The following is a 25,706-nucleotide window of genomic DNA, read 5'->3' as shown; positions in this document are numbered from 1 at the left end:
TATGTAAAGCCTCTAGCACAGTGCTTGTTATATATACTAGATGGCGCTTGGAAAATCGCTCTCACATTAATGCTTTTGTTACTAATGTATGTTTCCCTATACAGTGGTTCTGCCGTCCTATTTCTTCTTTAAAGCTTGGATTTTATAACGAGCAGTTGGTGTTTCTCCCATTTTACAGTGTCAGTTCTGAGTGTTTTCAGTGGTTTTGGGGGTTGTAGAGTTATGCCTTTTCCTTTGTTATTGAGTTAATCTGATACTAGATAGAAACTCAAAGCCTGCTGAACAAGAGCTGAATGAGTAGAAGTAGCACATACTGAATTGGAACTTATCTAATTAGAATTTGAAACATGCTTTTAAATAATCAAAAAAGGTTTATAATAATCTAAAACCAAAATATAAAGATTTATAATCAACATGTTGAACATTTCATAGTATCAAGATAGTTTTCTAGCTTTTATATTTAGCCTAAACTTTTTGTTAAAGTTAAGTTTTATAAAAGGGCTTAGATTTAGATTTTTTTTTTACTAGTGAAATGAAAATCAACAAGCTTTTAAAGCTGGTTTAGAATAATAAAGTTAAGTTTTATAAAAGGGCTTAGATTTAGATTTTTTTTTTACTAGTGAAATGAAAATCAACAAGCTTTTAAAGCTGGTTTAGAATAATTACCAGATCAATGGAAACTAACGTGTTGTCAGCGGATGTTTTGTAGGCCCCTCTGAAGTAGCTGTGAATTGTCTGTATCCATAAAAATTTAGATGAAATTGTCATTTTTATATGCAGTCTTAGCTAAATGACCTCAAATTGATGTAAGTCAGTTCAATATCAGTATTTTTATAACCCCCGCATAAGTTGATTGCTGTAAGTAGCAGCAAGTTTTAGGGACGTGCTCACAGAGATGGTGCTGGCTGGATCCCAGGGGAAGAATTATGCAGCTTGGTGATATGGCAAAGCTAGTTGGCATCTCTGTGAAGTGGCCAAGGACTCTGGGATGAGGGCAGGAAGGAACTTCCCCCTCTGTACTGGATGAGTGCTGAGATGCTGAGCTATTTATAAATGGGTGTTTGAAAGCTGGAACACATATCCACATACATACAGCCTCTTGATAGTGGGCTCCAGACCTTACCCAGTTCAACTACCAAGGAGTCCAAGGAGGCTAATTATGCTCTCATCATGGAAGTGTCACTGATCTGAAGCAGCACCTCCAGCATAGATCGGACAGGTTGGCAGTCAGTCAGTGAAGGAGGGAGGAAAGGGGCAAAGAGGCAATTCTTTGCTGAAGCGGAAGAAAATAGAGTGTACTTTCTGCGTTATTTCTGCTGTAGGCAGTAGTGTTTCTGACAGCAATACATGCCATTGCAAAATATTTTTGTTGTAGAGCTATTACTCTACCAGATACAAAGTAGAATTTCAGGTATCCAGGAGGTCTCAGATGTTTACCTGTCTAACCTGTGGGACCCTCTTAGTATTGTAGCCTTAAATTGCTCATACTCTTTCGAAAGCTGGCTGTCTCTCCTAATTCCTTCCCCTACCCCGTCCTCATGGACCCATAATTTTCCTCCTTTCTCAGCCTACGTGGAGATCAAGCTCAGTGTCACACCCTCTTCCTACCTCACTGTTTACAGAAAGCATACACTCCTATGAAAATTTTCTTAGGTTTTTCACTTCTATGAAACAAGGAGGTAGAAGCAACCAGTGAATGCATCAGTAAGTGGAACAACAAATCGATGTGTTTCTCTCTCTTTCTCCCTCCCACTCTCTCTCTTCCCTTCTCCCTTTCTCTCTCTCAAATCAGTAAATAAATAAAAAATATAAAACAAAGGAGGTAGAATAACAGAAAGTTTGAGGAAGTTGTGAGCTTGGGCTTCATTTGTAAACTAAAAAGAAACCATATTTCTGTGTCATTCATAGACTTCTCTGAAGTATCCAAGAAAGGTGGCAGATTTGAGGGGACCCTCAAAGACTGCAGTGAGATTCATTTACATTTCATTAGAAAACCAGACAGTTCTTTAAATATTGTCCTTTCTGACGGTAACTCTATAGGGATTTTGAAAACAGAACTGGTAGTCCCGGAGCAGATTCTTGAAGAAAGTACAGGGTAGGGAGACAGGCCAGGCCAGTGATCAGTACAGTGCTCCCTGGGATGGAAGGACAGCAATCTGACTAACAGCTGGGTTCCTCCTCACCTCTTCTTAGTAATTGTTTATTCTTTTTAAAATTTTAAAAATATATTTTTATTGATTTCAGAGAGAGGAAGGGAGAGGGAGAGAGAGATGGAAACATCAGTGATGAGAGAGAGTCATGGATCTGCTGCTTTGAGCACGCCCCCTGCTGGGATCGAGCCCACAACCCCTGGTCATGTGCCCTGACCTGGAATCGAACCAGGATTTCCTGGATCATAGGTCGATGCTCAACCACTGAACCACGCCGGCTGGGCTCTTCTTAGTAATTGTGGACTTTCTTCCGTCTTCCAGGAGGAGCTGTCTCTACAGGTTTGCCCTCTCAGTCTCCCTTACCCTCCTTCTGGCTTCTCTGACTATTCTAGCTACCAACTCCCAGGTGGAGGTTGTCAAGTAAAAAATGGTCACATAAAATGCATTCTAGAAGCACTGAGAAGAAGGGAGTCAGATTATCAGCTTAGTTTTGGTTTAGCCCTTCGTGACCCCGAAGGTGCTATAGCTTAGGCAGATTTAGACTTTGTAATTGGATTCTCTCGTTTGAAATGGATGTCACATACTTCAAGTGAATGTACATATTGGAAAATAAGCATATAAGTTGTAGTCTATAAACCAAATAGCCATTCATGCTCTGTCCTTTCGCAGAGAGCCTTTCCGTCTGGCCCAATACTGTGTGCCAGGCTGTGACGCCTGCCACACTGTCGTCTTTGTGCCTTTGAGAGTTGGCAGAGCTCTGTAAAACTGCTCTTTTGTTTTTCTGACTGGAATCTTTTTCTTTTGTTTGTTTTGTTTTCACTTGTTACTACATTTAGATATTCAACAGGTTCCAAAATTTGAGATCCTCCATTTGGAGTGTGGCAAATTAGAGAAATCGAGTGACTAAAATGCCATGTCTAGTAGAAAGATAATAAAAAAGAGAACAGAACATGTGTTAAATTGCACTTTTATTTTTCCTGTATAAGACTGGAGGAACACTTTATGACTTAAATGCCTTTTCCTGGACTGATACTGAGTCTCTGGTTGTCACTCTGAGCACACCAAAGTCCGGACTTAGTCACATTTCTTTGCACTCCAGGATGATCTTAATTATTTAAAGCAACGTAGTTTCAGGCCACAAACTGTATAACCCTTGAAAGTCACTAGCACTGTGAGTCCTAAGACAGCATTTGCGTGGAGTTCCTAAGGTGGGAGTCAGCACTGTCCGTCCATGTGGGTGTCATCAGCCTTTTTCCCGATTTTTCACCACCAGCTTCAGCATTCTGCCCCTCTCCTCCCTCCCTGGCTTAACAGCCTGTGATTATGGCTTTGGAGGGTCACAGGGGTGGCTGGGAAGCGAGCTACCCTTTCGCTCCACTGCTCCATTTCCTAAGCCGAGAGGTGCCAGGGCGGCGATGCATCCCCAGCCCGGCCCACAGCGTCCCCATCAGTCGGCAGAAGCCACAGCTTGACCCGATGCGTACAGGGTTGGCTTGCGGGATGGAGAAAGGAAGAAGTGGCAACGTATCCACGGGGGACACACCTAGTTCCTAAGCTTCTGATTCAGTTCTGCCGCTGCGGCTCCTGGAGGACCCGCGCCTGCCTCAGTTCCCGGGACAGTCCCGCAGGGCGGTAAGGCCTCGGCGTGTCATCTTCCTCGGAAGGGGCCGCCTTGCCCGTGGACTGCAGACTGGCGGAGGCAGGGGGGCCTCCACTGCGGAGCCGATGCACCGCCTGCGGGCCGGGGGCTCGGTGCGGGCTCGGTGCGGGGAGGGCAATCGCTCGGTCGGCCGAGGTCCCTTCTCACACGTCCACGAAGACTCAGGAACTTAAAGTCGCAGAGAAGGCGAGATAGGGGCTCTCCGATTACTGCGGACATGCATTGGAAATGCTGAAATGCAGTGTAATTAAAGAAGGAACTTGAAAAGCAGGCCAAGTCGGATCACCAAGTGAGAAGGAAAAGGGACAGAAGATAAGTGGCATGATATTTTGAATAAACAGAAGGCAAATGTATATGTACGTAGAAACTTCTTTTCCAGAAAGAAGGAGGGAGGGAGGGGACTTTCTATCTTACAACTTTATGTACTATTTGAATTTCCTAACCAGATGATAGACATTTCTTCTTTAAGATAAAAAGAATAAATAGGTTATCTGGGTGATGGGATTCTGGATCTTTCAAATTTTTATCTTCATAATCTCTAGTATAAAAAATCTAATGAATGTTATTTTTTTACATAAAATTAAGCAAAATTGAAAATTTTTATCTTTTTACAGGCATGCGCATTAATATATGCTCTGATGACACATTTATAGACTAGCTGAGAGACAGGTTAGTTTAGTCCTTTTGTAGCTAACCCATGAGTCCTTTGCAGTTAATAAGCAGTCATATACAGGGCTTTAGGGTACTAGCTGCTTAGAAAGAAGAATTGTGGCCTGGGACTTGTCAAGAGCTATCCTAGGTGACCAGGTTTGCCCTGGGAACCCTGCACATTCTTTTCAGAAACCCACACTGTTTTCAGAAAATTTAAAGTTAGGTACTTCTACTATATTTTCTGCAGAGGAATGATTGATTATTGCTATTCTGCAGCTGTGCTTATGTGCATTTATTTCATAGATTAAACCATTCAGTCAACTATTACAGGATTAAAGTTAGTCACATTTCTTTGCAAAACTGATATTTAAAACTGACTCCACTGCTTATTTGGGATTCTTTCTAAAAACTGTGCATTTCCTACCTTGATAATTTTATTTTGCATTTAAGTACGAAAACTTTTCTATTTTGTGGCCTATAGTAGTCATTTTGTAAAACACTGGCATTACCATTTTAGTTTTCTTTAAAGTAAAATATTATCCTGTTAAAAGTAAAAACAACTTCTTTTAGTTGGTTACTTCATTAGGCTGAATATAATAAAGTTGAATTCTAATTATTTTTCTTCTCCAAGTTATTTAAATAGTTGCTTTTAATTATACATTGAATTTAATTGAATTGGGTCTCATTTGATAAACTCCCTATCCAGCTGTTGAAATTTAGACATTAACTACATCTCTGTAATTTACCATTTTTCAGTGTAACTGGAAAACTTCTAGTATGGTTAGTTAGGTTTTTCCCTCTTTTGCGTACTTTGCCCTGTGCTTTGCTTAGTCATAAACCCGTTCACCTTCTGGCGCAGAGATAATTTGTGGAGCAGCTGGCATCGAGACTGCCCGGGAATCACCAGGAGGGTGCATCACCCACGGGGACCCTTTTAATCTGGGGCTTGCCTTTTAATCTGGTTTACATTAATGCGGGTGGAAAATACAGCATTTTCTATTCTATTTATAGTGTTGCCATCTGGCTGAAGGAAGGGTTTTTTTGTTGGTTGTATTTAATTTTTGTTTGCTTTTAGATAAAAGCCGTTGTGGTTGAATTTAAAGTGTGTAATGTTTATTCCTGTCAGCTCAACATATCAGCTTAAGAAGTGATTCCCAATAGTTCCCTCAAAATATATGGAACATGTGTTTTTCTGAAATATGCTTTTCTTTATTGCAGTAAAGATGGCTGTTTCTTTGTCTTTTGAACAAACAGATTATCAAAACAAATCTATTAAATTGCTTTGGGAAAAGGTTGGGGTGTACACATCTCTCAAAGCTGACACGCCTGTTTTGTAGCCTTTCTAATGTTTACAGCAGAGGCTGTAATGTCCTCATGCTTTTCCCTATAAGTCAAACACTGTTGTATTTGGAGTTTATCACTCGAATTCCTGCAGTACTGTAAGTCACACTGGGCGACCTTCCTATTATGTGGCTGCAAAAAGAGTCATTTGATTTTAAGTCTTGCCTGATATAATGTCAAAACCATCTTAGAATTACATTAATCACTTTCTTTCTATTCTGACATGGAGTAAATATAACTATAATCTGAAAATTATTTTGGTTACCTTTTCTCTACAATCTTAGCATCCATCAAGAAATGAGCAAATTTATACTTTTTGTTTATCATATCGTCATGCATACTTTTTCTTTCCTGGCTTTTGCCACAGTTTGCTCAGGTGCACACCATTCTTCCTCTCTCCCTCTCTCATTTCCTTCTTCAAGCATTTATTCAGGTTTACTATGTGCCAGATAGTGGGCTAAACACTAAAGACAGAGAGGAGTAATGAAAGGCATGATTCCTGCCCTCAAGTTGCTCTGGTCAAGTGGTACATTGTCATAGATCTGTACCTGGCCAAGTGGCCAAGCATTTAGCTCCATTTACTTGGAGACCATCTATGGTTCTTTAAGCTTAAAACGTGATGGCTGTGATTAAACTGCAGCTCTTTGGAGGCAAATAAGTAGACCACTCCTTGCCCCTTAAAAATATTCTAGTAACTGTGTCAACCTTAAAAATAAAACAGCCAATTCTTTTACCAGCAAAATGTGTTTATTTGGGAATAGCAGAGAAACTATAGGCAAGTCCAACAAACAAAGGGAAGGAAAGTTACTTTATAGAGAAATAGGAGGAAGTCTGGAGGGATGATTTGAATGAAAGTTTATTGGAGGAAAGTGAGAGTTCGTGGTGGTTATGGCTTCTCATTGACTGAGTTATGAGGTTCCCATTGGTTGGGCTTGTTGCTGGACACGGAGAAAACTTTCCTCCTGCTGAGGTAATAGAGATACTTCTTGATGGGAATGCAATGTATGTCTCTTCCCGTTAGGGTATGTATTGATCCTTTCCCTGTTGGGGGGTGTGATTGATGTAGAGTCGTAATGCATGAGAACACCTCCTCACTGTATTTTAAATGATGTTTCCTTCATTGATTTTTACACTTGTTTTGATAGAATTATCTTTTGCTGTTATTTAAGTAATATTTATACCTTTCCTATCATGTGTAATTTAGCAAATAAAAATTGGATTTTTTTTTTTTTTTTTTAGAAAAGTAATGGTTATGTCAATATTTTTTTCATTTCAAAGTCATACATAGACTTTGAGAATTTAGTGCAACTGCCTCAACTTCTTTTTGGAAGTTGATGGATTATAAATTATTAATAAACACCTACGTGTGTCTGTTCCATTCTTTATGCCTTAGGGTGAAGTTTTGAAGATGAACAGTGGTGTTTCTGGTGGCTTCTGTTCCCTTTATCACATAACTGTACACAATGTTGGTGTATTCATAAAATCAGTATCTTTGTGTTCAGTTTATATTATCTCAGTATTGAACAAATTTCTTTGTCTTTTGGGTGAATATCATTTTCCATCACTGTCAGAAATTTTTTCATTTTTCATTATGAAGAAATGAAGTAATCAGAAAGTGACTTTCAGTCACTGTTCCTTGTTGCTGAATGAGCTCCCCCTAAATTTTAAAACCTCCACATGGTCTTAGAAGCCTCTAATGCAATCTACTGCAGCCATGAAGTCATAATTTTTTGTTCTATAAGGAAAGCATAAAGCGCAAAGAAAAAGTAAACCTTCATTGAATTGTTTGTCAGGAGAATGAATAAGGAACATGTGATATATGACTTAGATATATGTTATTATTTAATGTTCTTATTTAATTGCATTTGGTTTTGCAACACAAAATGAGCCATAGAGTGTTGAATAAATGGCTCATCGTTCTTGTTGCTGTGTCAGACTAAATGTGGCTAGATTTTACACCATACCTCAGAGCGGGTTTATTCTGGTGTAGAAGGTCAAGTCCGACTCGCACTACTTTTCGGCACCTGTAGCCCCATGCATTGCCATGACACAATACCTGTAAGTTTGCATGGTGAAGTGGCTTTTTCCCCATTCTGTGGCAGTCTCCAAAAAATTAAAGACACCAATCAGCCTCTGCCCACCTCTTATTTCCTTGACCTGCCTGCAAAATGACCTTCAAAAACACCCCACCTGTTTCCCAGCCAGGCACATTTCCTCCATTCCATATTTCCTCACTCCCCCACTGCTCTTGCTCCTGGAGTTCATGGCTGGGCTCCCATTTCCTGTAGGATTGGAAGCAGAGGAGGCCTGAGGGCCTACGGAGGGTCCCTGTGTGGTGCTACCTAGCTGCCCTTGGCCCCTCTAGGATGGCTACACTGACCGTACTCCTCCCCTGCTCCTTGCTGCTTCAGCTACAGGCATTTTCTTTTAATGGTCAAATAGTAATCCCTTGCTATATGTTAAGGGTAAGTGGAGAAATCTGAATAATTACTTAGTTATACAGAAAGCAGGGTTCTTAAGATGTCTGGTTTTAGTCTGATCTCCTTCTGTTGTTTCAGATGATAACCTTTTTTTTTATACATTTCTAGTGGCTTGTTAGGCTTCACTCTTCATTTACCCAGAATCCACTGAAGCGAAAGCAGTTCACAGCTAGAAGTTCCGTATGACATGCTTTAGTGACTTTCATCACCTTGATGATAAAGTTCCAACTCTTGGAATTCAAGGAGGCACTGACCTCAGCCTTGTCTTATTTCCAACTGCAACTGCCTGACTTCCTAACCCACTGTTCTTACTGCATGATCCCAGTTACCTTTTTTTTTTCTTTTTTTTTTGCCTTCATAGTTTTGCTTATGCCATACCCCAGCCACGAATATTTTCCGCTTTACTCTTTACTTAGGTAGTACAGATTCTCTCCATTCTTCAACATCTTTATCCAATGAAGTTTTCCATTACTACAACCTCCTCTAGCACCTTCTCCCATCTCTGAGTCCCTATAACACTATCTATATCATTTATTTGGTTAATCCTCTGTGGTATATTGATTTTTTTTAAAACGGAATTGGTCTGTTGTTGCAGTTTCATGTATTTGCATATTGTTTCCTCCAAAGAATGATATGCATTATGCAAGTAGATGCCACGTCCTATGATCTTTGTATTCCTAGTGCATAGCAAAGTGTCTGGCCTGTGGGAGTGTCTGTAAATTCTTAATGGGGAAAAAAATCACTTAACATTTCTGAGCCTGGGAAATAGTGGTTCCATTGACAGTAACAGAGACTGACAACAGGGATTGGCTGATTTTGTGAGGACAGTTAGTTCAGCTTTTGACATAGTTTCAAGTAATAGCAGAAATATATCAGGATATATTCCATACGAGCAGAAGACTATATTGAGAGAGCATGTTTCTAAATGCAGACTTTAAAGTGGCTGACAGAGATCGTGCTTCAGGCCATAAGAGGAGATAACTTTACTGAAGAGAAGAGAAATTGCTGGGGGATTCAGAAGCTCCAAAGCACAGCTTGAAAAAGTAACCTAGAATTAGGAAAGGAGTGGTAGAATTATTCACTTAATATTATTTTCTCAGTACTGAGCTCAAGGTGTCCCACCAAATAGGGTACTGTCTGAATAAATGAGAGTGGGGGGAAAACTGAGGTAAAGCAGGAAATTAAACCCAAGTTTGTCTGATGCTAACTCTCCTGAGGTTTGCTCATTACTACACAACTTCACATATAACAATGAAGAATTTAAGGGGAAGCTCTCCATCACATGGAGTAATCAGAAAAGTCATTAGGAGTTACAAGATTGAGTTATATCTTCCTTGTTCTAATGCAAATTTCATAAATAACTTTGGAAAAAATATTCACTATCTATGATTCATGTTACAATACTCCTGGCAGCTGTATCAGAATAAAATTTAAATGTCAAGTAAGCTAGCAAAAGGATTATAAAATAGAAACTTTTAGATGAAACACCCTGAATTACCTGAAAGTTACTCCAGTTTTTCTAATGTTATGATTTTAAACTGGTACCATTCTTCAATTGCCAGAACAGTGTTCTGTAGCTAAATTTTCGAATAAGCTATTTGTTAGGGTGTTAGCGATCTCCCAAGACCACCCCAGATTCTGTGATTCACTAAGAAGACTCAGAACTCAGCAGATGGTCATGCTTGTGGCTAAGGTTTATTGTAGCAATATCAAGCATTTCTAAGGATAGCACCCTCAAGTCCTACTATGATAACTCTTTTCTGCACAGATAAATCGAAACTATGGGATTGAAACATATAAAGTTGCAATATTCAACCATTTTTTCCACTACCAAAAATGGCAATTGCATGTGGTTCAAAGTCTAGTTCTGTCTTCTCATTTACTTTCCCAGAGCTGTGTGTGTAGCCTGGGGGCAGTATGTCAGCAGAGTCCAATCAAACAATACAGCAGAGAAGGACCCGTAATACGAGCTGGGGGCTGAAGCTTCGCTGTTTCCCAGCCCGCATTCCACATTTTGTTAAAAAGAGTGACAGAGATACACTATTAACCTTGTGAATGTCAAGACCACACATCAGTGAGATATAAACTTAGGATGGCCTCTGAGGTTGTAGTCACAAATGTCTTATTAGAGTAATAAGCATTTTCACTAAAATAAGCATGTGTTGGACTAGTTATTTTGATCAATTGATAGAAGCCTCTTCAGACCGTACAGCCAGAAATAGAAACTAAGCAGTGAGAACCCCATGACTTTTATAGGAAGACATCGCAGGAATGCTGTGAATTGTAGAGGATGTGGATCATAGAGGCACATTTGTGGCACTTGCCGGAGCTGCAGAATTTTTACTGGATGAAAGACCTGTGTGTCTGCTGCCTCTGTGTTTTGTTTCAGAGTGATTTAGAGAGAGAGAGTCCCAGACCACAAGGGTGCTTCTCTGTATCCTTCCTCTTGTCGTTACTCTAGCACGCACATGTGACACTAATGGAATAAAGCTTTCAAGCTAACAGGAAGATCAATAAAGATTTTATACAGCAGGCGAAGACTTATTGAGCATCATAGTATGTGGCTCAGTTCTCTGTTTTTAGAAAATGAAGGAAAGAGATTCAAATACTGGAAAGTCACCTTATTTTTTTGAGTCATTTATTTTTTAATGGCAAATTTGAAAATGGTATATGTGATCCTATCTGCTAGTTACCTAGGATTCCCAGATATTTAAATGTTGGAGATTATACAATGAGTAAATTCCTGTTCCCATGTTCTCAAGCCATGAAAGTCCCTGCACTTTGTAAAAAAAGGAAGGGAGGGAGGGAGGGAGGGAGGGAGGGAGGGAGGGAGGGAAGAAAGACAGAAAGAGAGAAAGAAAGAAACTCTCACAAGGTTTTATTTTCTCATTGTTATGATTGAGGATTTTTTTAAAGGCTTATATTTACTTAATGTGATGATAACTTGAAGGGCGTTAAACCTCAGAAAACTGGCATCTTGCTAAGCCTCAGAAAGACTGATGAATATCTCTTCCCAAACCAGGCTGTACCCTGAAAACCCTCCCAATAAGTCCAGCCTACCTGAGGGTTCCCAGGAGGCATGACTATGGCTGAGCTGAAAACCTCTGAGTCCAGCAGCTGAGCCAGACCTTCCTGCCACATTGGTCACCTTGCTCCCCAGGACCACTGTCACCAAGTTGACGTAGGTTTGCTCTCCCTGTTTGTACTGGGGAGCAAAGCCCTGAGGAAACAGGAACCCATTTTCCCATTGTTGCGTAGGGAATAAATAGGGAGAGAGCCAAAAACACATCCTACCATTTATTGAGCCTGCAGTGGGTGTGGCAGTCTCCTTTAATTTTCACAACTCTGAAAGTAAGTGTTTTCCCTATTTACAGATGGGGATTAGGACTGAGAGGGTAAGTGATACACTGAGGATTCACAGTTTGTAAACGGCAGAGCCAGGTTGGCTGACTTGAAGGCACATGCACCCCTACCAACCTCCAAACACAGCTACACGCACAGGAGCTGTGGGTGTGGGAGGCAGGACCCTCCCTGGAAGAGCATAGAAGGTGAAAGGGGCTGACGGCTGTTAAACACCTGCTGCGTGCCAAGCCCTATGGTAGACTCCTAACATAGCCAATCGCCCTGTGAGGTAGGCAGGCTCACCCCTTTATTACCTGCTGAGAGAAGTCAAGAAACTTTCTGAAGGTCATTCAGTTAGTAAGTAACAGGGCTCACACTTCAATGCAGGTCTGGTTGAGTTGGTATCTTCCCTCTGACCAAGATGAGGGGGTTAGCCAGAGAGGCTTTTAGAGAAATAAGGACTCTTACAGTAGAAGAGAAAGAAAAACTCATCAAAAGTGGTAAGATAGTTTGAAAACTCGACAAATATCCAGCCGAATGGTTAGAAATTAGCAGTATGTAATCTCGGACTAAATAGCCTGACGGTTTTTTAATCACCTTTATTTTACTAAATTTAACCCATCAGTTTTACATGAACGTAAAACATTTTAAGATAGATGTCAAATTTGTCTTGAGTAGGACTCCGAAGGTGTTCTGGGATAGAAATGAATTCCTGAGATCCAGATGATAATAAATGAGCAGATAGATGTTCAGTTAGAGTGGATCCAGTAAAAGTCAGATATAAATAAATTGAAATTCAAGTAGCCAGACCTCTAGTTTAACTGCAATTTATTTTTAACATTTGAGGTTCAAGACAATAAAGCAAATTTCAACAAAAAAATACCCAACAACTTTTATCAGGGATTATTTAGAAGTCACTTGTACTGAACCTGTGTTGTGGCCTTTTTAATCTCCTTTGCATTCCACTGTTACATAATGTTCAGTTCAGGTCATGTTTGTCGTCAGGACCTGGGGGCACTGCAGATACTCAGTCACCAGAGAAAGAGTAAATTATGTCAAGTACGCCAGGGCAAGAAAGAAGTGAATACATTTGAAATATTGCCTAAACAAATAGTCCCAATTATCTTTCCATTAACTAAAACTAATAAGTAGAAGATCCCTAAACCGCTTACTGTTTAAGGCTTTGCATGCTGTGTGCTGGAGGTGGCTGCACAGTAAAAAGAATGTTACCATCAAAGCCCTCCGAATTGCGTGGCACTCCTTTCTGTTTATCTTTCTTAATTATTAACTTCTTTATGAGCAGTTTTAAGAAGATTAACTTTTGCAGAATAAGGGCAAAGTTTCCAAGTACAGTCAGTTTTTGATCCTTAGGAGCTGCCTGTAAAGTTGTGAGACCAGAGCCAAGACTAACTGGGATGGGCTTCACCTGCTGCGTGGTGATAACTGGCAACTTGTTTTTGGCAAGTGGGATGAGGTCACATGTGACAGCATCACAGAGCCCACCGCACTTTCTGATTTCCGTTCGAGGTCCGTGCCGGGGCCAAGGCTGCCTCCACGCATACTCATCTCGAGGTGTCGCAGTCCCCCAGCGTTGAGTATGCACACACAGAGGACAGCCTTTTCCACTGGCGAATCGCCTGGCAAAATTCCCTCAAGTGGCAAAATCCTATCAGAAACCACTGATTTGAGACATTTTGCTGTTTAATTTGTTAGCAGTCTGCCCACTCTCTTACTGTATCTTTACAGACCTTTCTCTGCAAATAAGGCAGAGAAAGCTCAAGTAGATAAAACTTCAACCAATCACTGTTTGAGTATTTAAAACAAATCAATTGTTTGAAACTGAGCAATATCCAAAGTTGCGTAAGATACTTTTTACTATTAGTTTGATTTTCCAACCTGGCTAATAGTATATTGTAATTGAGAGAAAGCCGTAAAAATTCAGTATATTCCCCCCATTCAGAGGTCAAGGATAAACGTAGTAAATTTAGTAATTTTTTTTTACACCTTGGGTAACATTTTAAAATTTAGTCTTCTTGAAGCACAATTATTATCACACCCTTTTGGGTTCAGAAACCTTGAGCAAATGATTCCTGTTTTCTAGGCAATACCCAGTTCCCTCAGGAGGAAGTCGTCAGGAGTTAAGGAGCTATAAACAGCAAGGCAAGGAGAAGTGGGAGTGATGAGTAATGGGGGTGCCATTTTAAACAGGTCGAGGGGACTCTAATGTCACCTGTGAGCAGAGACCCAAAGGGAAGGAAAGACCCATGTTGATAACTGGGAGAACATTTCAGATGCTTGCAAAGGCTCTGAGATGGACTAAGCCAGTCAGTCAGTATGAGTAGGAAAGATGAGAGGGAAAGTGGTACAAGGGGAAGGCTGAACCAGGCCGTGGTAGAGACCTTGTTGTGTTTTACTCTGATGGGATGGGAGCTGCTGGAGGGTTTGAGCAGAGGAATGACGTGACTTATGTTTTAACGGGATCACTCTGGCTGCTGAGATGAAAATAGGGAGATCAGTGGTAGGATCAGGTAGACTAGTTAAGAGGATACTGCAGTCACAGAGGGGAGAGATGATCAGAAAGGTAGAGGTACAGGTGCTAAGATGTTTTTAAGGTAGAGCTGAAAGAACTTGCTCATGGAAAGAGGTCAAGGATGACATCAGGGCTTTGAGCCTGATCACCGAGAAGAACAGAATTGCCTTAATGGACGGGAAAGACTGGACAGAGTTGGTTTTATGGCAGCGGGTAGGATGAAGGGAAATTCAAGGGCTTGGTTTTTGTCGTGATTTCTATTAGTGTAGCAAACATCCTTTAAATACCCTTCGAAAATATGTTAAAGTAATGCACATAAAGAAAAATTGTCCGGTCCTGGAGAACCCTATACTTTATGTGACCAGAGAACTGCCTGGTATTACTGCCTTCATTCCTTTCCTAGAATACACTTCCCTTAGTTTCTTTAATAATCTCTGTCATTGAACTTTTGTCAGAAGCTTTTTTAAGATCCTAGTAAATGATATCTCCCGGTTCCCTTTTGGTGGCCTACTTGGTTATGTTCTTGGAATTTTTTGCTACCTAACACATGAACTTTGTAAGAGCTAAGATCAGAGGTTTTAGATTCCAATCATGTTTCCACACGATTGTTTTATGTGTAAACTGGGACAGCAGGGTAAATAGCTTCAGGGACCTGTGAACACGCCACTACTACAGCATTGGGCCCTACGCTGAGACTTGCTTTTTGGATGTGTCCTTCCCAATGAACAGTATGTACCTTGAGGGCAGGGTTTATAACTGCGTGGTTTTTTTTCCTTTCCTAAATCTAGCTTAGTACCTGATACAAAGGTTAACAGTAAATATTGAATAGGTGAAAGTTTCTGAATAAATTTTAAGCAACTAAATATGTCTTTTGTCTTTTCTCTTGTCTCACCTGTGTAGCACCTGACACCTACAAAGTGCACGAGAAGAAAACTGCTGCCTCCAACCGGCCCGCCTCTGCTATTTCAGGACAAAATAGCAACCACTCAGGAAATAAGCCAGGTATGATGCATTGCACTCGCTGTGGAAAAGGGAGACTATCCCAAAAGCCTTGAAGGCATGCTAGGATTTAGGAGAGCATGGTTCCATACTGACTTGTACAAATTTGTTAGAGAACCTCTCAAAGCCTTGATTTTCTCTTTTTAAAATGGACGTTCAAAGACTTTCCCTGTGTACCTCTCAGGATCATTTTGACAATCAATGAGATGGTGTGTGTGTATGCATTGTTTACTGTCAAGCAGTGTATTAGAGGTAATAATTTTACTATCCTATTTGAAATGATAGATATGACATAATTTTTTGTACTGGTATGCCCAACATTATTGCCTGTCACTTTTGTGACTCTTTTAAGGACCATTTAAGAAAACCTGTACACATAACAAAGCTGGTGTAGAATTATGTTTTTGTTCACCATTCCCTGCAATGATTGTACAGCTACACACTAATTTAATTTAATAGCCTATGATTCATGGTCTGTCCCATTCAGCGATACAAAGCAAACAGTCTGTAAACATAATACAAAAGTTGGATAGACAATGCAGTTGCTTCCAGGTATCCAACAACCATTGTGTGGCCCTTGGAAGAGGCTAATGTACAGTGTGATGATGAGAGATGGAAGGTAAAGGCAAATTGAACCCTCCATGAGGGTCTTGGAAGTCCACTGCAGGCTGCATCCAAGGCCAAAGTCAAGAACAAGGAATCAGTGAGATAGTATCCTCAACAATAAAGATAAATAAATTAAAATAATAATAATAAATAGAAATAATTGCATCTAGCCTCATAGGAAACATTCCTCCTTATACCTACGTTTGTGGAGCTTTTTCCCATATGGAAAAGGTCTTACATAAGACGCTTTAAGTAAGACCTAAATCAGACTGGTCACTTAGAAGAGAGTAAGTAGTACTGTTGCAAATATTGCATGAGCAGCCTTCAGTGGAGTTTCAGTTCGCAGGCTGAGATTTCCCCATTTAGTCATTTTGCCTTTTCATTCATTTGTTCATCCATCCATCTATCCACCCACCACCTGGTTATATTTATTGATCATCCATCCATCTATCCACCCACCACCTAGTTATATTTATTGATCATCCATCCATCTATCCACCCACCACCTAGTTATATTTATTGATCATCCATCCATCTATCTACCCACCACCTGGTTATATTTATTGAGTAGTTGTTCTATGCCTGGGACGATGAGAGGGGTGTATGAGCAAAACAATGGGACGGCCATCCTCCCAGAGCTTAGTATGGAGGGCTTTTGTTCCTTACACTCAAGCGAGCATCCTTGTGGAAGCAGACGTTCTTTAGCATGAAAACCCCATTTGTTTTACCATGAGAACTGAACATAGCTAAATGGTTTACACTGTTTTTCCCTTGTCTTCCCTATCAACAATCACTTCAAATGATTTTTTTCTACCATTCAATTAATTCTAATCAATTTTCCTACCATTCTGAAATTTTCGATCAAAATTTCTACCATTCTTGACTGTGCAATTTATACTTCTATGTCCTGAGGACTCATTTATTCATCTGCTATTAGCACTGTGTAGGTACTACAGGTATATTATTAAAAGACATAATCCCTACCCTCTAGTTGACATTATGGTGGAGTAAACTAATATATGAATAGATGCTTCTAACACAGAATTTCCAGTGTGATAAGACATTTGCATAGAGAGCACAAAAGTCAAAAACTCTCCACCCCAATTGTCCATCTATTTATAGAGCCTTTTGATTTAAGTTACTAAAGTCAGGTTAAATGAGGAGACATTTCATTTCAGATTAATTGTGTATTTTGAGCATTCTTGTGTCTGCTTTCTTGTATATAGAGATAAGCAAAGGTACATAAAAGGCTATTATTTTAAAAACCATCATGTCATTTTCCTGCGTATCTCCAAAAGATAATATTAGAGGTTCCATGTCGGAGGACTAGGCTTGAGTAAAACCTTTTGATTTTATCAGATATGAGTCATGAGAATGTCTGTCTAGAGTAGGTTGTTAATTTTCATTCTCTAGAACTTGAAAAGAAAAGAAAAAATACTTACTAAATTTGGGGGTATTTTGAGTATTGCCCTAACCAGACATGGGCATCCTGACCAAATGATTTCTCAGGGGCCCTTTTAACCCAGTAAAATTTTAGTTTCCTTCCCTCTTTTACCTTGTGCTAATTTAAATCCATTAGAAAACTCCAGAACATCTCTTTGATTTAGAAAGCATCTGGTCACATTCAGGTTGTTAATCTTTCATCTTTGAAGCATGTATAGCAGGCCCTCATGGTGTTTTATAAGTATGGGCGCACAACTCTCGGGTTATCCAGAAGGACCAGTGCTCTCAGCTGTGAATGCTTGAACCCAAACATTATATATATTGTTTGATGAAAATAGCCAAAAGGCTACGGTTACACTATGTTTTTACATAATTTTTGCCATTCGTCTTTATCAAATTTACTGAACAAAAAGATATTTATCTGTGTATATCAGTAGTTTGTTTTTTTTTAAAAAAAATATGCTTTTCCTCCCATGTTTTTTATCATTTTCAGACCCTCCGCCTGTGCTACGGGTCGATGACCGCCAGCGACTGGCCCGGGAGCGCCGTGAGGAGCGGGAAAAGCAGCTAGGTATCTCTAGCCCGCATTTGGTCTTTAGGCAACACTTTGTTGAAATGGTACTTTCCCCTCTAGGATAATGGACACTTAGCGTTGAGCAAATGGACATCACTATAATAATTGTGCTCTCTAGCATGCCTTTATGAGTTTTGCAAATGAATTTGGAAACAGAATTTAGTATGTGATACAAACACGGGACTAAATTTTAAGCGACAATAAAGCCTGGCCCCTGATTAAGGTCATTTTCACTTCTTCTTACATTGTAATCACAGTTTTATGTGGCCCTGGAGGGAATGGATATATGAGAGGCGTGATGGCTCAGCTTACATTTTACAGCTTAAAAAATACAAGGACAGTAAGCATATGGTTCTTTTTTATGGGAACAGTTATGAGACGAGACACTGCTAGAGGCATTTACCGCTTTCCATGTTAAAGTAATGCTGCTGTTGAATTTATAGACAGATGCTAAAACTTTGCTGCCAGGAAAAGCATAAGACCTTGTGCTGAGAGGTCTGATTTTTCTCTTGTTACATGAGGCCCTTGTGAAAGGTTAGCAACTGGAGTATTTGCCATATAATCACCTGGAGAGCTGGGTCACAGGACTGGCTTACCAGGAAGCTGCAATCAGAGCTCTCATCGGTCATTGTCTTCCAGAACATTGAGCAAGCATGCTGGTGCCAACTCCTCCTTTACTTTGCAGTTCATTTATGCAAAGTTGCTAAAACAGGGTACTCTCTTTATGTACGTTGAAAAGATGAATTGCCTGGTCAGTATGTCTGTATTCCTGGAGCATCTCAGTATTTTAAGACTAGGGCTGACTCAGGTTGCCAAAATCTTTCCAGTGGATGACCCATAAATTTTATAAAGTTCTGCTGCATTTTTAAAAGTTCATGTTTCAATTGGGGAACCCAGCCATTGTATCCCATCTTTTTTAAAATTCTTATTTAAGAACCCAAATTTGTGAAATTCCCTGGAATATGTTTTTCAAAAGTCTATTAGCATTATTTACACTCTTTTAACTTTCTCTGCCTTGCCATAATGATCATATAAAGTCATTTCTTTTGCTGGCACGGTTTTTTCTACAGAAATTTCAATGACTTGCTGAAAGTGAGCAAGCTCTCCTGTTTTCCTGTGCCTAGAGTTTCCACCCAGTCCTGAAGTTCCCTGTCTCTGACAGATTTCCTGCAGTTTGGTAGGTTCCTGGAGAGGAGGGCTGTCTGTGGACTGTGCCCACTGCTCCCTAGTCAAGTTTGGTTTGACAAGTGGACCAGACCTGAGAAAGAGGGAAAAGGCCAGAGTTACTGAAGCAGGAAGAGACTCCAGATGAGCAAAAAGAGCAAACTGACTGCTGCCCTAGGATGGCTGTTATTGGCACTCTGGCTTTGGGGCCATCGGAGTATTAGCACTTGTGTTCTTCACCTCCCCTTTCCACCCCGTCCCAGTGGGTCAGGTCCTACACTATTAAATGTCTCCTTAGAATTGCAGCATGGATTCATGTATGCTTGAGTGGAGGTAGCTCCATAGCATCGGCCTACTTTTTTATGATTTAAATCCCATTGTGAATTGGCTTTTACACATTAACGCATGCCTTTCCGTTTGGCTTCTTTGTCCTTCAAAGCCAAGCTTTATTAATTCTTTTGTGGGAAAAGTAAATATGCTGGACAAACAAAAATTATTTCCCTTATTCTGCTATAAAGTCATCAGACTCATAGCTTCAAGCCTGCAAATTCTCCCTGCAAGTTGCCTAGCTTTGTATGTTAAGTGGCTAGATATTTTTTTCTTAAAATGTAGTCCCATATTTCAATTCATATCAGTGGTGCAGAACATGACTCATTAATTTATATATTCAGAAATTTTATTTGACAGGTACTGTGTTAAAAAGATGAATTAAGGTGGAAACCCAGCCCTCAAGGGCTAGCTGCAGTCCCTTGAGGAAACAGATGAGCACAAAGCAATTATAATACAGGATGGTACCGGAGAGGTGTGCACAAGGGGTGTTGAGAACCACAGAAACACCTAACCCAGTCTGGGGATGTCAGTGTCACCTGGGCTTCCAACTAGAGGGTGAAGAAGAGTCGTGCAGGGAAACAAGAGGCGGGACTGCAGGGCAGATGCAAGGACAGGTGGGAAGAAGGCATTTGGTAACAGACCCGACGTGCTCCTCGGATTAGTACATGGGTCAGAGTAATTTTCAGATTATTGTATTATCCTATTGTATTTTACTTTTTTGATGAACCAGTATTTAATATACAGTGTTTCTCTTTCTTCATAACCCTGCCCTGTTAAATATCATAGTTTTCTTTAAATTTGGTATCATCTCTTTTGTTATTGTTGAGAATCATAATTTTAATGAAATACATCAATTCTTATTTTTCATTTGTGTGAGTTCTATTGCATTTTTAAATTTTAATTTTCTCGTTGCTAATTCTTTTCCATTTAAGCCATCATAGTAGAAACTAAGTCTTGAGAGGCTCCCTGGAATCTTCATAAATATACAAATAAACATTCTTGCAAATGCACATGCATACATCTTTAAAGAGTCATCTAAAGTCTAGCATTGAATTTAAGCTGTGCCTTTGAATACATAAGGGTGATTTCTAAAAATTCTTTAGTATTAACAGAAAATCAAAGGGCACACTTGACGAACTACCCATACACTGTGCTTTGCAGAAGCTATGGTAGCAGTTGAATATTTTTTTAAAAGGGGCTAGGGGACTGTCACTTAATAACAGATATTTGGACTGTGCTTTTTTGAAAGCAAAAAACATTGGTAACATCAGTATTACAAAGCTTTCAAACTTTACAGCTTTCCAAGTTAAAGGAGAAAAAAACCAGGAATCCATTCCAGAAATTCCAACAAAGCAAAATCTAAAGTGATTGGTCAGTGAGACTGATTATTCACTGTTGGATGTAGGTTTAAATTAACATTGAAAGATTCTTTTTAATCCACATTTTAAAAAAATCAAGGTAGAGAGAATAAAGGTCTTTTTGTTTTGTTTGTTTTTTTGGTGGCATATCGTGTTTGTACTGATTGCAAATGGAGGTCCTATTAATAACTTTCTGTGGGTTAACCCTCTGAGTCATGCTTTAATGCTTTTATGGCAGGATTATGTCATGTGGCCTGCTGTTTCTACGTTATCTTTCAATTTATTACATAAAATCAGGCATAATTCTTCATGTTTGGGATTGTTCTGTCTGGTTGAGCATTAAAAGCTTTATACATGAAGGAATCTGCTCAACTACTCCATTTCATCTGATTCTTTTCAGGCCATTTCTTCAAACTGCTCTCTCTTGACTTCTACATCTTTTTTGCCATTTCTCTTCTAAACTTTAATTTTGTTTTTTACTGGGGGGGGGGGTTAGGATCTTATTTGTTCTCATGGTTTCAACTCCCCTTTTCTGATGATACGGGTTTTGCATTTCCAGCTACTCATAAAGCAGTGGATGCATTCCCATTATCTGAAACTCAGCTTCAATACAAATAAATTGTACATCAGCTTTCACTCCAAAATTTACTCCTCTGGGTAATTTCTGTGTTCCGATCAGTTGCACCAATATTTTTTTGGCCTCAAGAAATTATTCCGTGTAGCTATTTTTGATACCTCTGGTGCTGCTAGAGGAACTGGTATCTTTCTGACTACCAGTGTTAGCACTGGGTCTTTTGCAGGATAAAACATTCTCTCTTCCTTGGTTGCTCAATGCTGTGCACTGGCCAGTCCCCACCCTGGCCTGTTGAGCCACTTGTAGCTACCAGTGGTCAGTCTGGACTCAGCCGAGTCCTCTAGCTGGGGATTCAGCTCTCTCTAGCCCAGTATGTGAGTGGAAGTTGCTGCTCTCTCTTTATCCTAAATCCATTTAGTCATAAGACTAGCTGACCTCTGTCTTCGGCATAAATCTCAGTCCCATGACTACATTTGCTGCCCCTGCTATGGTCCTAGTCCAGGCCATAATGCGCTTACGTCTCAGTCACTGGTTCAGTCTCGTTGATGTCCTGCACTAGCCCAGCTCTGTCATAGTTAGTGCCAGTCTTTCTTTTTGAAGCCTTTTTAGCCCTCATTATCTTTCTCCTTTTGGAAATTCTATCATTTTCTCATTATATCTTATGTAACTATCATATTTTAGTTCACATCATAATGCCATTTTACACTCTACTAAACTTTCTCTGGTTGGATTTTATATTATGCCCTGGTTGTGTATATTTTAAGCTTTTGAAGCGTATGACCGTTGTTTTCCAATTCTTTGTATACTAATACATGGCATAGCACTAAGTTTAAATAGATGTATAATAAATATTTACTGATTTTTACTGATTTTACCCTAGTTTTTAATTAAGTAATAATATTAAATTACCTTAATGTTATTAATAAACAGTAATAACAGTGTTTATTAAGCAGTAACTATGGGCCAAGCAGTGTTCTAAACACTTCACTATGTATTATCACATTTAGTAGCAAATTAAGACAGTGGTTGTACTTTTTATTGCGTGGGCCTGCCATAGTTGCGAATGTAATTTATTTAATAGAAGGTCATTTATTTTATTTTTAAAACACTGAGTGATAATTTAGCTTAAGGAAGGAACCGAGAGAATCTAGAAAAACCGAGTAGATAATAGACCCTCTTTTCTTTCTGTCATATCAGCTATTTAGACATGCTTTTAATTGGTACAGTCACCAAGATCCATGTGAAAAGTCCTCAACAAGTGGTGACACTGCCATGTTAAAGGTCCTCAACAAGTGGTGATGCTGTTAAGTAAGAGCGATCCCTACCTCTATGCTGCTGTGGACTTTCTGAAGTTAGCCAGGCACGGAGCAAACTCTCGTGTGAATGAAGGGTTAGGCTACTTCCTCGTACCAGTGAGGTGCAGGAGTGCCGAGTGCCTGCTCCATTTGACACACAACAAGAGGGTGAAATGCAAGTGCTGAAGCAGTTTCTGACATCTTTTTGAGAACTGTTTGTGGCATTGATCATTTGTTAGCCTTGGAGTCCACTGAGTATGTCATTTTGTCTATATGCACTTGAAATGGATCCTGGTTATCAACTGTTCTTCAAAAACACAAGGATCAGAGCACATAGAATTTCTGGAACAGTCTAACTTTTTATACTAGGTAGCTTAAAGTAAAACTAACCACCACTACCTTTTTTTTTAAGTTATTTTATGCCATTTTAGTTTACTCGATCATTCAATTAATATTTAATGTGTGGTTGCTATTGAGCCAGGACGAGGGATATTGAAGTGGAAAGATCAGCCTCCTGTAGCTTTCATTGCTATGTGTCCCACCCGGAATGCTCCTCCGGAGATACCTGCGGAGCTCCTTCTCTCTCCTTCAGGCGTGGTTTAAATGCCATCTTTGCAGTGAGACCTTCCCTGACCACCTCACTCAAATTTCAAACTAGCACTTTATCTTTTTCTCCATATCACTGACAACATCTAAATGTACATATTGCACCTAAGTCGGTCTCCCCACTGGACCATAAGCCCCATAAGAGAAAGGACTGTGTCATTATTTTACTTCTATAGCCCAGGACCGAGGACAGTGCCTGACACAGTGTCTAACAATTGTCTTTTGAATGTTAAATGAATAGTGAGTCTATGCATTTTAATATAAGTAGAGGTGAATGCCGAGGGCATACAGCAAATTAGTTAAAACATTACCAAATTATCATGTAATACCTGCCCTTATAACTGTTAAGTCAAACAAGTCTTGAATTCTTGCTCCTAAGCATTTTCTCAGAGGAAAAATATACGAAGGTAATCTGTCGAACAGTTGTGCCGTAAAGCCGCTCGTTCTTCATGTATGTCATAAAACTAATAGTCCTATAGTATGTTGACAAAATTCAAGAAAATAAACTTAAGGAATGTTTACCAGACAAATTGTGTTTCATGTTTAGGGAGATTCAGGGTTTCCCTTTTTGAAGATTGATGTGATTGGAGCCACATTCCCCACTGGGACTGTCTGGGATTCTATAAATTTATGAAAGATTCTCAAAGAATTGTATGATTAACTCATATAGCTGGTGAAGAAAACTTTGAGCTAATAAAATCTGTCATGCAATTCATTTATATTGGATTTCGTAGCTAAGTTCAAAGCTGTAAAAGGTTTATCATAATATAATATATTAGAAACAACAATAAGATAATAGGCAAAGGATTTTGACCTTCAAACATACGTCAATTAAATTACATTGGAGTTTTTTTTTCTCAGATAATTTCATCAGACTTCCTTGCCTTCCAGTCATAGCTTTTTTATTTTGCCTTTTTTTCTCCCTAATGTCAATGTGTCATCAACTCAGCAACAGTAGTATTAATAAGAGTGTAGTCAAGCAATAAATGATCATTTCAATCTGACTTAGAATGTTTATCTCAAAAATGTTGATAGAGAGGTTAGGGTTAATTAGTAAATAAGCAGGAATGCTGTACCTCTGATTACAGTCATAAGTGAAACTGCCCCTGATTTCATACTTCACATTATTTGATTAGGACAGTCATTGGTTTTGACAGAACTACCCACAAAAAAAAAGTGGGTTTTGGGAAGGAGTGTTTCTAATCCACATTTCTATTGGATAAAACTTGGGCAGATCTGTGGTCAATCTTGGCATCTCCTGAAGTTGTCACTTAATGAATGTACTGCACAGAAGCTCCTAAGGCTGTCAGGCAGGTTATGAGCATCTAAGGACCTGAATACACATTAGTGGGAGGGATATGGGCATCAGCACATACCAAAGGCGCTGTATCATGAGGCAGGCTCAGGACTGGAAAGAATAAATGCTTGTTATGGGGTGAATTAAGCAACTCAGAGGCTGAAGCTCTAAGATGAAATGAATCATTGTGACTCAGCAGCCATTATTTGTTTCTTTCAAATTTACTTTGCCTTTAAGGCTGAAGATTGAAAGATCTTAAAACCTGAAAAGTAAAGGGTCTTATAAACAGATGACAAGAAAGACTGAGAGTGACATTAGAAGATCAGGATCTTCACAATGGATGACCAACTTGCCCCAATTTAGAGGAACGTTAGTCATAGGGAGGTGTTCCAAATGATGTCTTTTAGCAATAGTGGTTCATTGTTTGCCTCTTGAGTCAGTCCAGAGTTTGAATTCCAGTTCCACCACTGACTTATTGTGAGATGTCAGGCAGGTTACTTCACCTCTCTGTGTCCTAGACTCCTCATAATAAAATGCTTAATAGCAGTGTCTACCTCACTGAGTGGCTTCGAAGATAATACCTGTAAATCATGTGGGTGTCAGAGCAAAGTGAGAGGTGAAGACATCTCACCGGGATGATGATGGTGATGAGACGAGGGCGGAAGGTCATGTGATTCCACAGACGCTGGCTTAGATGTGTGGAACGGGGGAAGCCTAATGTTTCTGAGCTCGGGGGAGGCAGAGAGAGGGGTGTTTGTGCCTCCGGGTCTGACAGCAGGGCTCAGTGAGAGCCGGGTGGAGAGGGGGGCAGGTTCTGAGGAGTGAGAGTGAATTAGGGTGAGGCAGTAACCAAAGGATTCCAAGGACACCATGGCTTTGTTTCCTTTGGTAAAACTGTTTATTTCAGGGTAGGTGAAACATTCTTTGAAGCCTGGCCCTGAAGATAAGAGGTTTCTTATCTCAGTCCTTCAGCCCATTGTGTGAGGAAGGTCTTCCACAGGTCTAAACCCCCATCCCAGCACCTCAGTCCCAATAGCCTCCAGGAGAGGAGATTGAGAGCAGATAAAAAAAATTGTAGAGATAGTTCTGATGTAAAATGATAGGGTCATTTGTTTAGATGTGGGAGACATTTTTTTGAAAAACTGCTTTGTTGAGATAAAATTGATTTTATGAGGGAGAAATTGAGGAGGACCCTGAGGCCTAACTTTGTAGAGCATTTGGGGGTTAAATGAATCTGGTTTCTAAGCATAGAAAACAGAGTAGGTTCTGGTTTGAGGTAGGGACAGATATGCAAATAATCAGTAAG

At 39.8% G+C, this 25,706-nt stretch overlaps 1 protein-coding gene across 9 annotated transcripts in view; it reads left to right on the top strand.

Annotated features, from left to right (window-relative positions):
* The window catches only part of MAP7 (microtubule associated protein 7), a gene marked incomplete at both ends in the record, with an annotated part of 135,445 nt that overhangs the window by 71,141 nt on the left and 38,598 nt on the right, over positions 1 to 25,706 (top strand). For all 9 annotated transcript variants that reach the window (XM_081140314.1, XM_081140313.1, XM_081140317.1 and 6 more), the window contains 2 exons: positions 15,055 to 15,156; positions 17,696 to 17,773. In XM_081140314.1, the coding sequence (XP_080996440.1) occupies positions 15,055 to 15,156; positions 17,696 to 17,773 (180 nt within the window). The remainder of the gene's footprint in view (positions 1 to 15,054; positions 15,157 to 17,695; positions 17,774 to 25,706) is intronic.

Source organism: Miniopterus schreibersii, assembly GCF_964146895.1.
Source record: "Miniopterus schreibersii genome assembly, chromosome: 6".
In the NCBI taxonomy this organism is placed as follows: Eukaryota; Metazoa; Chordata; class Mammalia; order Chiroptera; family Miniopteridae; genus Miniopterus; species Miniopterus schreibersii.
The sequence above is the reverse complement of the archived record's forward strand: the minus strand, read 5'-3'. Positions and strand labels throughout refer to the sequence as shown.